At 29.5% G+C, this 14060-nt stretch overlaps 2 protein-coding genes across 3 annotated transcripts; one reads left to right on the top strand and one right to left on the bottom strand.

Annotated features, from left to right (window-relative positions):
- Positions 1–1182: 1182 nt before the first annotated feature.
- Positions 1183–7629, bottom strand: LOC105452567 (UDP-glucose 6-dehydrogenase). 2 transcript variants are annotated; one of them, XR_974755.1, is made up of 7 exons: positions 7332–7629; positions 5726–6199; positions 5011–5208; positions 4047–4493; positions 3251–3406; positions 2727–3090; positions 1183–2311 (listed from the first exon to the last, which is right to left on the bottom strand). XR_974755.1 is itself a non-coding variant. In XM_011693776.1 (6 exons), the coding sequence occupies exons 2-6, from the start codon at positions 6188–6190 to the stop codon at positions 2914–2916; spliced, it is 1443 nt and encodes a 480-aa protein (XP_011692078.1). In that variant the 5' UTR covers positions 6191–6199; positions 7332–7629; the 3' UTR covers positions 1183–2913. The 2 variants fall into 2 exon arrangements, 1 of the variants encoding a protein (XP_011692078.1); XM_011693776.1 differs by having other exon boundaries at positions 1183–3090.
- Positions 7630–9496: 1867 nt separating this feature from the next.
- LOC105452566 (etoposide-induced protein 2.4 homolog) lies at positions 9497–13005 on the top strand. Its single transcript, XM_011693775.1, has 6 exons — positions 9497–9906; positions 10411–10580; positions 10658–10913; positions 11022–11365; positions 11656–11730; positions 11816–13005. The coding sequence occupies exons 1-6, from the start codon at positions 9892–9894 to the stop codon at positions 11901–11903; spliced, it is 948 nt and encodes a 315-aa protein (XP_011692077.1). The 5' UTR covers positions 9497–9891; the 3' UTR covers positions 11904–13005.
- Positions 13006–14060: the final 1055 nt, after the last annotated feature.

Here is a 14060-nt window from a genome sequence, read left to right as displayed (position 1 = left end):
TCAGAACTAATAAGAAAAAGGCTTTTTAATTTTATCATTAACAAAATTACTTAAATATAATTTAACTATTTAATATATTTTTGTAGATGTAAATTCTTCGCAATTATTATTTTGTTATATTTTATTTCTTAATAAATGTTAACAGCAGGGACCGAAAAAAATTGATACTTTACTGCCAACCAATTTGCGCATGCGCCTTTTTTAAGATACTCTCAGTTTCATTAATATCGAAATTTTGCAACTCAAAATTTAATTTGACATAGTCAAATTTTTTGCGAAAAAAGATATAAATCAAATATTCGAATCTTTTCAAACAAAATATTTGAATATTTTTCTACGTACTAATTCTTATATTGTTTAAAAAATATAAAACATAAATGGCAAAAATTGTGTATAAAATAAATTTATTTTTCATTAATAATAAATAATGCTAATATAAGGCCACATTATAGATAGACGTGTGATAAAAATGTATATTCTTACACTTTATCACATTTTGACCCTTATTTTCAATCCCCTTCAGTACAAAAAATTAATAAGAATAGAAAGAGTAATAATATTAAACATTGTAATAAATTTCTGATAATATTGTAAGAATTTTGATAATATTATGGAAAGATACCAGCGGAGTTAATAAGAAAACCGTCATCGTAAAAGCGTGTCTAGAGTTAAAGAGGTTGATCCTATAAATTCATCTTTTAATTCTTCTTTAAATAAAATTTTGCAGTTAGATGTCATTTTCTTCACGGCTATTAATAAATTAAAATATATACACGAAATTAATCATCATGTAAAAATCATCAAATAATTTTTTTAAAAACATTTATTTATAAACTTTTATGATATATACTTAAAAACTATGTATAATATACGCACTTAAATGTAATTTACATATCTATAAATGTGAATGTACGATTAAAATAACGCTGGAACATTATAAAAACAGTAACTCTTTTGCTGTGATTATTATAATATATTTTTATAAACTACCGAAACTATACGAAGTAATTCTTTAATAACTTGTATAGTGTATAATGTGTATCATTACACATTTATTGTAATTAAATTATAAATAATATTAAAATACTTGATTTATTATATGTATATATATTTATATCGAATTCGAAAAAAAATTTTTTAAACTTTGACTGACATATAATACTGCAAGTGAATTTAATAAATTAATGAATGTTAAATTCTTTCTAATCTTTATTTAAAATATTTTCACGATGAATTTACGAAATCTGCATTAAGTTATTTCGTAAGTTTGATATAGGATAAAATATGCTAATTAATATTATAAAGTACTTCAAAAATATTTTGCAAATTTGATTATCACAAAATGCATTATATCAAGATATCGTGTAGAAAAATAAGAAATTGGGATAGATTTAATGTCGATTGTACGAAGAATTTAGAGCATGTCGAACAAATAAAATTTAAGACAAGATGCTAACAAATGTTTATCAGAAAAAGTTTGCAATAATTACTTAGCGTAAATGTGTATAATAACAGATAAAAGTCGAACTTGTAATAATAATAATAATAATAATAATAAAGTAAATATCTGTTTGTATATTACGCGTATTATATTTAAATATCCGTTGTAATAATATGTATGGAATAGGTTTCATTATACTTAACATTAAAATGCCATTGAAATTGTTAAAATAATCTTAATTTAAAATAACAAATAAAATAAGGATATGTAATGTTTATAGCATTTTTAAATTCATCTTCATTTCATTGCGAGTGGACGTTGTATTTTTTATTTTATCTAATAATTCTTTATTTAATGATTATATCTGTTGAAATTGATAGTGTATCTAACTAATTAGATGTGAGAGTATTCAAGAAATTTCAAGTATTTCTTTTTAAGCAGTAATGCGTTATATGTAAAACGATCCAATTACTATAGAATAAGAAATTAATTGCAATTTTCAGGCTAATTTTAACATTTCTAAAGCGATAGAACTCTTCGGATGCTACCAAAGCTCTTGTTGCAATTGTTTAATCGTAAATAAATTAAAAATTATTTAAAAAGAAACTCAACGAAGATTTTGGTAATACAAGAAAAATACTATTACATTTTTGCGATAAAAGCATCACCTTTAGTTACACACATCATAAAATTCGTTTCTAAAATACGTCAACTACAAAACATTGACGAAAGTTGCAATTAATTTCTAGTTTTAAGTTTATTCAATAACGCACATGCACTTACTGCTTAATATGTACATTCCCATTCCTCCCCCATTAGTTGTCACCAAGCAAACGACTTGTCTTAATATGCCTCAGAATGGATCACTTGCTAGAAGAAGATATAAAATCTATCGAGCTTCCACACCCATATTGATAACATACACGATAAAAAAAATTCTAACATATGAGATAAAAAATGTATTTTTTTATCTGCTTGGTTTTTTTAATACTCTAAGATAATTAAGCACAACGTGATATCTAAAATTTAAACACAGCATCATAGGCAGATCTAGTTTTTCTTTGAAGGACTTAATTTTATAAAAAATTAAATTATGATAAACAAATGACCTGAAATATATAACACATTCTTACAGTACCCTTTAATTATTAAAATATATTTCTGAGAAGACATACTCCATTCCGTAACATTCTATTTGTTTCTAAATTCATCAGTTATAGAAAATAGTATATAATAGAGTTTATATTTTAAAATATAATAAATATCGCATGTAATCGAATGTTACCTGAATTACGATGCGCAGTCTATATTGATACGTCTATTAGGAAAACGTATTTACTCTTAATAAAATTCAATATCCTACGATTCACAAATGCAATTATATGTGTGGATTAACTCAACAAAATTATTGCAATAATTGTGGATAATTGTTCTTTTTATCAAATTGGAAGTATTGCTTGGTCCATTTTTCTTTAAACTTGCGTCTGGCTACCCCACGCTCTCGAAATTGCGGATCTAGTGAGTTTTTTACCGATGGTTTGAACAACAAAACCGATCCTTTGCAATCGATCGTGACTTAAAATTTTTCTTCCGTCGAAAATATACGCTGGCTTCATCATATCTGCATAAATTTGCGTGTAATCCAGTTCCTAAAATTTATATATTAAAGCAATAAAATATTTATTAATTTTGTTCATTATTATATTATGTCAATGTAATATTAAACATGTAATTGTACAGAAAAATTAGATTGTATGTACTAAGGCTGAAGTCATCGTTAACATCAGAAGACATTTTTTTCTTACTTACGATAAATTCGTCCCACTCTGTGCATAAAACTATCGCATGTGTATTCTTCGTGGCACTATAAGCGTTTTTATATATACTGATTCTATTCTTTATGTCTTCAGGATTGTTCGTTACGCTTGGATGAGTCAAGTCTTGGATGATCTGAGTTTCCTCAACCTATGAATTAAAAGGATATTATATAAAGAAGCATAATATATTTGGTTGTTGGTCTGATTATGAAATTTTTTAGTTATTATATCTTACGTAAAAATTATCTAATTTAAAAATAATATAAAAAGTACAGTATATAAAGTTTATTAAACGAGACATTTATAATTCCTTCATACATAATTTTAATGTGTACACAAAACATTTATAAAATGTTCATTTTTTATCAATCATGAATTCTCTAATAAATTCTATATCAACTTTAATAAAAATTTAACTTGTATTCGTGTCGGCTAACATTGACTTTACTTCGATATTTTTGATTTAATAAAAATTTAAATTGTATTTTTCTATTGTAATGTTGAATATAAGAAAATTAAAATTTTTATTAAATACAGTATAAGAAATATAATTATGTATCACAATATTTTTTAATTTAAATTAAACTTTATCAATTTATAATAAATTTTTAAATTTAAAATAAGTTTCAAAGATCTTCGATATTTAATTAAAATTGATATTTCTAAATAAAATATAAAACAAAATATTAATAAAGGCAATTTATGATAGATTGTAATTAAATTCTAGGAAATTGTTATTAAAAATAAGATCTGAAATGCATTGCATATAGAAAAGAGAAAGAACTGACCTTGGGATCGTAAATGTGAAGAACAGCGCCTTCATCTAACAACGTCTTAGCGACATGAATAGCTGGTGATTCACGCGTATCTCCTGTATTTTTCTTGAAGGCAAAACCTAGCATGGCAATCCTCTTGTCCGTCACAGTGTTAAAGAGAGATTCTATGACTTTTGCGGAAAATCTTGATTTCTGATATTCATTCATATCGATCACCTGTTGCCAGTACGCCGCTACCTCGGGCAGATTTAAACACTCGCAAATATACACCAAGTTCAAAATGTCCTTTTGGAAACAGGAACCGCCGAAACCGACTGAAGCGTGAAGGAACTTGGAACCGATCCGAGAATCAAGTCCGATTGCCCGAGCGACCTCGGACACATCGGCACCCGTAGCTTCGCATACTGCTGACAACGAGTTTATGCTAGAGATGCGCTGAGCAAGGAAAGCGTTTGCAGCCTAAAATCAAAGCGAATATAAATAGATATAATGGAATTTTTATCGTTTTAGCTTTTAAAATTATTCAAATTAATTTTATTTATAAGTTTCGGTACACGTGTTTCGAACACTTATAATACATTTTCTTTTTTGCGGAAATATATTAATCACTTCTTTAAAAAATTAAATAAGTAATAATACAGTGATATTAAATTATATATTTTTATAAAACGTACAGAAACTTCAACGGCAATAATCGAAAAAATATTCTAAGAATATCTCGAACTGTTAAATTAAGATTGATTAATGGGTTTTATTATATTTTTCTAATATAACTTACATGTGCATAACAAGTTTCGAAAAAGATGAAGATTTAGTTAAAAATCAAATTTTTTTTGTACTAAATTTAAGCAATTTATTGCGTAATTTATTATAATCACTTATAAACAGTATGTTGCCATACAACTGAGATTTACACAGCTCATTTACATAGCGGCACTGCTATTACAACTAGAATGTGAAATGTATGATTACTCACCAGCTTGGATAGTTCTGAGCTCCACGTATTAGTCGTTAAAATATTTTCTCTTGGAATCCAATGTTCGTAAACTTTACACAATTCCTCAATAGCTGCCTGTCCTTCTGGCGAATTTTCTCCGCCAATCAGCACCCGATCAGCATTTACCAGATCTTCTATAGCAGTTCCTTCGGCCAGAAATTCCGGATTCGAGAGAATCTAAAAAAAACGTTGTTAATATTCAAGTAAATGAAAGAGATAAATAATCTCAGTGAATGTACAAATTGATGGCCAACGCATGTCAACGGTAATAGCAAATATCTGACAAGCAAAGAAAAGATCATGAATAATAATCATGCGGTATGAAGCAAGAGCATTATCTTGAATGTACGACATTAATTAAATCATACGATTGCTATTGATTTAACAATCAATCAGCTATGGACACAGCAAAAATACAATACAATTTTGCCATGTGTGTTGTATCGAATGCATAAATTTCGAAAATGCAATTTCATATTTCATAATTTCTTACGCAACGTTGTGTTGGCAAAAATACTTAAATGAATTGAAGGTAAGTATATGTATATAGAAAGAGATATAAAGTACCATGAAACTTAAATGTACTACATGGATTCTAAAAAAAAACAATTTTTACAAGAACTGTACCATCTTCTTTTTAAATTTAAAAATAAAATTATTACAAAAAATAATAGAGATACGGTAGTTATCTTACCTGATAGGAAACACCTGGTTTGTGATTAGCGCGGAGGATGTTCATGATACTTTCGGCCGCTCTTACCGGTACGGTACTCTTTTCAACGACAATCTTATCTCCCGTTGCAACTTCCGCGATCATTCTAGCAGCGCTTTCGACATATTTCAAGTCCGCTGCTCTCCCCTTGCCGTTGCCGAAAGTTTTCGTCGGTGTGTTCACCGAAATAAATATCAAATCGGCCTCCTTGATCGCCGTCTCAATGTCGGTGGAGAAGAACAAATTTTTTCCGCGGCATTTTTGCACCACTTCATCCAAGCCCGGCTCATATATCGGCAACTTCTGTGAATTCCATTGCGCTATCCTGTCCTTGCTCTTATCAACGACCGTCACGTGAATTTCCGGGCACTTCAGCGCAATAACGCTGCAGGTGGGTCCACCCACGTAACCGGCTCCGATGCAGCAGATTCTTCGGATTCTTGTCATTCTAATTGGCTGTAATATTATTTGACAAATTATAATTATGTTTGAAAGTGTACATATTATATATAGAGAAATCACATCAGCCATAAAATATTTTAAATATTTTAATTTTACATTATAATAAAGGAAATATGTTTTATTATCAAACAGTTTATCAATTTTTATACGAAGATAAGACTATACGCAGAAAAATAAATTTCGTCTCTTTAACTCTTATTTGATTGAAATGAAATTAAATTAAATTTCACAGTTTATTCTTCTTACCTCTACCTTTATTTAATTGTCAAATGTAAGTAAAAGTAACTTTTTTTATATAATTTGTTATGTAATATTATAAACAAATATACAAAATTATACGCTATATAATTTTATAGTTTCACGTATAAAATTATTTTTGTAAGTAAATGAATAATCTTAATATAATAATAGTTTTTATGTTATAACTTGATAAAATTTGAATTTGATAATCTAATAGATGATAATAGAAACGTTTATTAAAATTATTATATTAAAAGTATTAGCTAAAAAATTAACTCGATCATGTAAAGCAATTTGTGTTACACAATTCTTTTACAACACAATTAAATTAGATAAAATATGATAAGAATGCATATATAAAGCTAGAATAAAAGTTCATGCAGAATGACTTTCTTGGACTAAATAGTAAAAATTCCAAAGAAAGCATTCTCATTTAAATAAATCAAATTTATTCTCATTTATCTCTTTTACAAGAAGATATCTCTGAAACTATTAATGTCCAAATGATACAAATGCCTGGAAGCTGATAAAAATATATCTGTCAGCTTTCTCGATATGTGTCATGTCAACGAAATGTCAACGGAAGTCCAAATATCTACTTGTTATTCCCTTACTTTTTTTTTGTTTGATAACATCGAGATTCTTCCGTTTACATTTTTTCCAGAATATACACGTAGTTTATTATAATATATCATTTCTTTTTCAGTTATTAGAAGGATAGAACCTGTATATTTAGTTGAATACTGAAAAATAAATTAAAAAATATTTGCTCCTTTAACGTTTGGAGTATATTTTGTTCTGGAGCGTTTCGGAGCACGGTTTGGAGCATAGTACTCCAAACTGTTCGAGATGTTTCAAAGTGAATTAGTATAATTCGTTTTGTTACCTGCTAAACTGAAATAACGGATAATTGTCTGGATAACTGATCAGCAGAGATGTGGCATGAAGACGGACGCAGTGCAGAATGCGAGTTACAGCTTATCACAATCGAAGGATAACTTTCATGATGAAAAAAAAAGTTGTTTGGAAGAAGGAACTGTAATGCGGCTGATGTTGAGTCGCGTTTCACAAAGTTCTGTCACTTCGGGACGCTGTGCGTCCGTCATTTCGTGCTACTACGAGGTGGTAACGTCGAGGCCGCAACGAGGCCACGCCGTTGTGACCACGTTGCCATTTTACCAGAATATTGCAATGGCGCGTGCGTAAATAATTGGCAACGCTGTATTTCTTTCTGAAGTCATTCATGATGATAATCATTTATGAGAGGGCACGTTTAATTTATATTATAACAGTACAGAGTAAAACGGAGATTTGGCATATTAAAAATACCATGCGTTTCAGCGTGGATACAGTGATTGCGGTATTGTGCAGAATAATATTTAGTAATGCAAAAAATGTAATTTATATATTTTATAATAGAAATTTAAATTAATACTGTTTTACGACAGCCTTTGAAGTAACGATATTCACTGATCAAGTTAAAGAAACAAATGTCCAATGTAAAAATTTAACTGAAACGTTGTTAGAAAATATTGGAATATAAATATGTTAACTTATATGAATTGTCAACAACATACAGATACATATGTATATAACACAGGATGTCGTTAAAGTTCATTATTTCCGATGAAGCGAATATAAATAGCAATTCGATATATAATATAGTAATAGCTATCTAAATGGGTAATGATTACTAGTTTATATGCAGTTAAAATAAACGCAATTGGCATTTAATATCGTAAAAAAATCTATTCAAGAAATAAATGCTAATTAAACGAAATCGAAATAAAGAAAAGCGTTATAATTTTCTTTCTCATATATCTATTTATTTTGCTTTAACTATTTATTGCTGATATTCATAAAATATATATGCACATAAATAAGAATCTAAAATATAGAGTCCATTTATAGATAATCATTTTTTCATGGATGATATCTTATGATAAGCTTTTAATCAAATCAGCTATTAACATAATAAAATTTGCATTAGTTGCACATAGATCAATACAAAAATTTATAACATAGCATCTATGTACATATATATACATTTATTCATTTATTTATTTGTAATTATTTATATACATATGTAATAGTAATTTAAAAAGTATCTAAACATACATTATATGTATAATTTTTAAAAATTTTGTTTTATTTATTACATAATCTCTAATAATTATCTAGTTAAATTATGAAAATTAATTTTATTTAACACATAATCGTGGTTTATTGATTGACATATCTTCTTGAGAAACTTTTTGGACCGATACGCATAGCTTAAATCTATTTTTAGATTGTACTAAATTTATAATAGTCATTGGCAATTTCACGGATTGCCGAGGAATGATTTTGAAGTATGTCCAAGCCATTTATGTAATTATTATACAATTCGTATGGCTTTAAATAATTTTGAAACTTATTAGACTTTGAAAATCTCTTTAAAATAGTAATTTTGACTTTTTTGTATTTCTTGAATAAAGTAATATAAAATATATATGTTTAAATATAAAGTGTGAAATACAATCGAGAAGACAAAATGATAAATTCGATTGGCTACGTTCTGTAATATCTTTCGAATATATCGATCTGTAATATCTTCGATATATCGATCGATTCAAGCGCAATTAATTAATTACTATTATGCTTATGCATTGCTTTGTTTTGAGTAAAAGTACACTAAAAAAGGACCGATATATATAAAAAAGTAATATCTATAAACAAATCATTAAATAAAATTTACAAATCTCTTCTAGCTGTAACATTACATGAGAACAATTAAAATCACCCGCTGATCGAAAATTAATCGATATTATTTTAATAAATTGATAGTAATTAGTGTGAATAAAACCCGTTAAGTAATACGATAAATAAAATATCGACTTAATGGAGGATTCATTCCGCGCCCGATGCACGATGTCTCGCCATCCAATAAAGGAACGTGCATCCTAGAGTCTCCAGCTGATCACTCTTTTGTCCCTAGGAAACAAATGTTCTCATTGAACGAAGAGGTGTCATTGACACCTGGCGTAAAAACGCCGTATGGATACTCCGACATTTCGGAGCCATCTCCGATCAGCTGATACTTTCCGCGCGTTTGTTTTTCAACTGACCCCCGGAAATCGGCGATTCAGCACGGGGGGTGGAGGGAGGGGAGATGGAGCTCCGAACGGGACGCATCGTTGTTGGACAATACAAATTGTCAGCGTCATTCACTTGACGATCGGTCGGCTCGGTGCCCGACGTGCGAACACTGGTACAGCAGTAGTCTCCGAGGAAACTTGTCTGATACGAGCGAGCGAGCGAGCGAGCGCCGTTACTCCTCTTCCTCATCGCGGCCGACGGAACCGCGTCACGTCAGCTCCTCGTCGTACGCAAGATGACTGTCCGGTGTACCGTTGGTTATTTTCTGAGCATAGATTGAGCCACGATTCAGCCAGGCATAAGTCGCAATGGACAGCATGACAGTAAGTAGACTTTAACCTCTTGGTGCCATGCGCGTTGTATTCTAGTGCTCAGCCACCGTGATCTCTGTTGCTCAGACGAGATCGGTATCTCTCTTGACATACGATGTCTCCTATCATCGTGAACTGATTAAAAGTTGCGCATTCCCTCTTGATAAATAGGAATAATTTTCGTAAAATCGTAATAATTTTACAAAATTATCTTTTTTTTTTTCCTTGGCGTGCATTTATCTGATTGCCATCTTTTTGCATGACTTTTTAATATTCAACTTTCACTGGCTTGGTAGTTGAATCTTGAGTAAAAAATTCTCTTAAAATCAAGCCTATCAAAATTAACTAGATAACAAATTTTTTGCTTAGCTTTGATAGATTTGTCATTTTATTATTATTAAAATGTGTGACATTGGAAAGTTAAAATTATATTGATTATAATTTTTTAAAAACCACACAATATTTAATAAAATCGTTATTAAAGGCTAATTCAAATCAATTTTTTTTTATTTTCAGGGAATAATTTATGCAATATGTCGGGGATTTATAGACAGTTTGAAGGGTACCGTTGTTCTTTTCTACATGGATAAGCAAATTAACGAGAAACTGGTCGGAAGATCTCCCAGCCGAGCAGAACTCAGGAAGAGAGATTTAGTTATGCAGACCCCTTCCAAGCATAAGCAACGGTATTCTTAATGTTTTCAAGGAATGAATATGAGAGATAATTTTAATAGTGAAATTTATTAGTCCACTCAATTTTCAGGGAGTCTATGGTGTTGATGAGAACCATACAATGCTGCGCATTAAACGGTGGAGTGTTCTGGGCTAGTATACTGATATTTGATTTTGGACTTTTACCATTTGTTAAGTACTTACTGACTATTATATTCGGCCATTCTCCTGGCATGGGCCTCAGCGTATGGTCATGGATCCAGCCATTTCTATCCATTACATTTGGGACAATATGGGTGCTGCCACTGTTCTTACTCAGTAGAATAGTTAACAGTTTGTGGTTTCAGGTAATAATTTTTTACAAAATGTAAAAAAACTGTTTATTAAGATAACAAGTGTTGTCAGAATCTATGTGACGTAATATAAATACAGTGTGTATTTGCAAATATATATAGGATATAGCAGACAGCGCTTACAGATACAGACAGGGAAGACCAATGCTTCTGTCGAGCGTAAGCAAGTTGATAGCTGACACGCTTTTTAGCGTATTAGTTCAAGCGTTATTCTTGGGACAAGGAGTGCTGGTGTCTAAAGTTCCACTACCGCCGTTAGGGGATATTCTTGCCCTTGTCCACATGTGCCTTTTATATGCTCTCTATGCCTTTGAATACAAGTGGTTCAACATGGGTTGGGAGTTGCATAGACGATTGACTTTTATTGAAGGCAATTGGCCATACTTTCTAGGCTTCGGTATGCCATTAGCAGTACTTACCCAACTGCCCAACTCGTACTTTGTAAGGTATGAAATAATTTCTACAAGTATTACTTTCTAAAGGAGATACGATATCTGTTAATATTTAAAAATAAATATCTGTTTTTAGTTAAACCAATTTATAGAGATTTGAAATCTTGAAAATTACACCAAGAAAATTAACGTTAAAACTTATTAAAATTAACGATCCTTTCTTTAATTTTTCACTGTTAGTACAAAAATGACAAAATTTATATTCGTTATCGTGGTAATATAATTAAAACGACAACAATTCTAAAACATTCTATGAATTTATAAAACAATTTTTTTATTTTCAGTGGCTGTGTTTTTTCCATTTTGTTTCCACTGTTTATTATAAGTGGAAACGAAGCAGAACCCGTGACTGGAGTATGGTATATCTCTTTTATAAAATATTTAACGATATGATATTTTATGATATTTATGATGAATTTAACGTAATTTAAATGTTTGTTCCAGTGATTTCCAGCTGAAATTATTTTCGCCAGTAATTGCAATTGCAAATACATTATTTAATAAAACCATTGGACGGGCCAATAAGCGGTGATAGTGAAAACAAAATGAATAAATTGCCTAATTTATACCATTTGCATATTAGGACATACAATTTACCAATTTGTTACAGAAAAGCTCATATACAATAGTAATAATTATATAAAATAATAGTTAAAAAAATATTTGGATATCTATTGTTCGCTCTTGCAGGAAATGATTTTATTATTTAAACGGATTACAAAATGTTCAGGACAAATGCAAAAGCTAGATTTATTTTTTGACATTAAACAAGATGATAAAGTAAAACTATACATTTTTTATATTTTTTTTCTATCGACCTTTACGAAATGTGAAAAGAATATTTAATTATTCTTTAATTGGAATGTAAGACCAATCAGTACAAATATTTATTTATGTACATACATATAATAATGCACACATATAGCTTATTTGTCATGTGATTTCCTGTATTTAATAATATCAGCGGTATACAGGCGATATACAAAATACTGAATATACTTCTCAATTTTTATGAGACTTCATATTTTGAGCTTTTTATGCTGTAGCTAGTCATTTTTCAATATCGATTTGAGATCTCCAATCGGCGCTGTGCTATAAACGTATACCTATTATAAATATGTGCTGTAAAAATAATACAATGTATGGCAGTTGATAGATCCGATCTAGTGATGATATAACCTTTATATAGAGTAGTTGAAATATATTACTCCTAATTCCTAAACATTAAGATAATCCTAAATAACATAGTACTACCTAACATGATTTTTATATTCTTCCTTAAGAGTGTTGTATTTGAAAAATTTTTTAATTTAACAATACTTTATATTATACATAAAGCGCCAACAGAAACATCTCGATCAATTGAATCTGTTGATTCCAATTATGTATTGTGCCATACATATCATTTATACAGGGGAATCATTCAAAAAAAGAATCATAAAAACGAACGAAAAATATCATAATTGTATGATAAATATTACTAATAATATACATATAATACATAAGAATATTTCAATTTTTGTATATGGTTAGGAAAATGCAAATGGTTATTACATTTGTCGTGTATATCGATATTATCGATCATTTTATACACTATAACTTAAATAAATATAATAAACTTATTGAATTGAAAAGCAGTGTTTACATTAGTATAATTGTCGCAAATATAGTCCAATTATTCAAACAAAAATGCAAAAATTGTTAAATTCTCTATCAGAATAAACAAATTGTAACATAGTCCAAAACTGAAGCTAGAAGAGCAATATCACAAATTGACAATCAATATTTAATAATAATTATATTAATAAGCATCCTAAATAATTATAAAGAATCTATTTCGAAAAATATTATCCGAGCTAGGGTATTTTTCGCAATAATATAGTGATAATTCTTAGGTTCTGAGATTTGTTTTAATCGATTTTAGCTCTTTTCGTTTGTGTTATTCATATATCGATCAATTCTCACTTATTACCGTTATTATTAACTTTAATTCAGCGCATTTCACTATACAAAAGAAAGACTTCATAATTATCATAATCAACGTTTCATTTTTTTTTTAATTTACTAGTGCATAACAGGCGCGCTTCGCACGTGATGCGACCACCAACCATCACCATCCATTTTAATTAAACAAATTTTATCAATTTTTGAAAAAAATAAATTTTCAAAAAAATGACGTTTTAATCGGCCATTTTTAAATAAAGTCACAACTTCTTAAATAATAGCCACATAATTAATCTTTAAGATGAGCTCAAAAAGAAGTATGTCTTTATTTTTTTGGAAGATACGAATTTTTAAACATTGGGGAAAAGAGGCTTCAACGCAGGTAACACGGTAATTTTAAGATAGGACTAGCACTACAAACGCGCGCACTATTTAGTACTTTTTGCTATAATTTACAATTAAATAATTTACGTCAATACACACAACTGTCAAAATGCAATGTCACAGCCGCTTACGCGAAGTAAGCGCAGCGAGAAAACCAATCAACCAATTTTTTTTTGACTTACCAACATCCACCACCACCACCCAGCACCACTACCCACCACCACCACCCACCACCACCACCCAACACCACCATTCACCACCAACAGGTCGATTTTTTATATTTTTCGATTTCTGCAATAAAAATTTTTCATAAAACTTTCTCTTGTCAAAAATCGAAGTATGACCATGTAGGAGTTGACCT

This window comes from Wasmannia auropunctata, unplaced genomic scaffold (assembly GCF_000956235.1).
Source record: "Wasmannia auropunctata unplaced genomic scaffold, wasmannia.A_1.0 LD336029.1, whole genome shotgun sequence".
In the NCBI taxonomy this organism is placed as follows: Eukaryota; Metazoa; Arthropoda; class Insecta; order Hymenoptera; family Formicidae; genus Wasmannia; species Wasmannia auropunctata.
This window is presented reverse-complemented; position numbering and strand designations above follow the sequence as displayed.

Excerpts from the sequence above, each read along its gene's own strand:
- LOC105452567 (XM_011693776.1), bottom strand. The coding sequence starts at position 6,190 with ATGACAAGAATCCGAAGAATCTGCTGCATCGGAGCCGGTTACGTGGGT. Across the intron at positions 4,494-5,010 it reads GCTCAGAACTATCCAAGCTG|GCTGCAAACGCTTTCCTTGC; the intron begins GTGAGTAATCAT and ends CTTTGATTTTAG. Across the intron at positions 3,091-3,250 it reads CAGAGTGGGACGAATTTATC|GAACTGGATTACACGCAAAT; the intron begins GTAAGTAAGAAA and ends TATAAATTTTAG.
- LOC105452566 (XM_011693775.1), top strand. Across the intron at positions 10,914-11,021 it reads TTAACAGTTTGTGGTTTCAG|GATATAGCAGACAGCGCTTA; the intron begins GTAATAATTTTT and ends AAATATATATAG. Across the intron at positions 11,731-11,815 it reads GAACCCGTGACTGGAGTATG|TGATTTCCAGCTGAAATTAT; the intron begins GTATATCTCTTT and ends TGTTTGTTCCAG.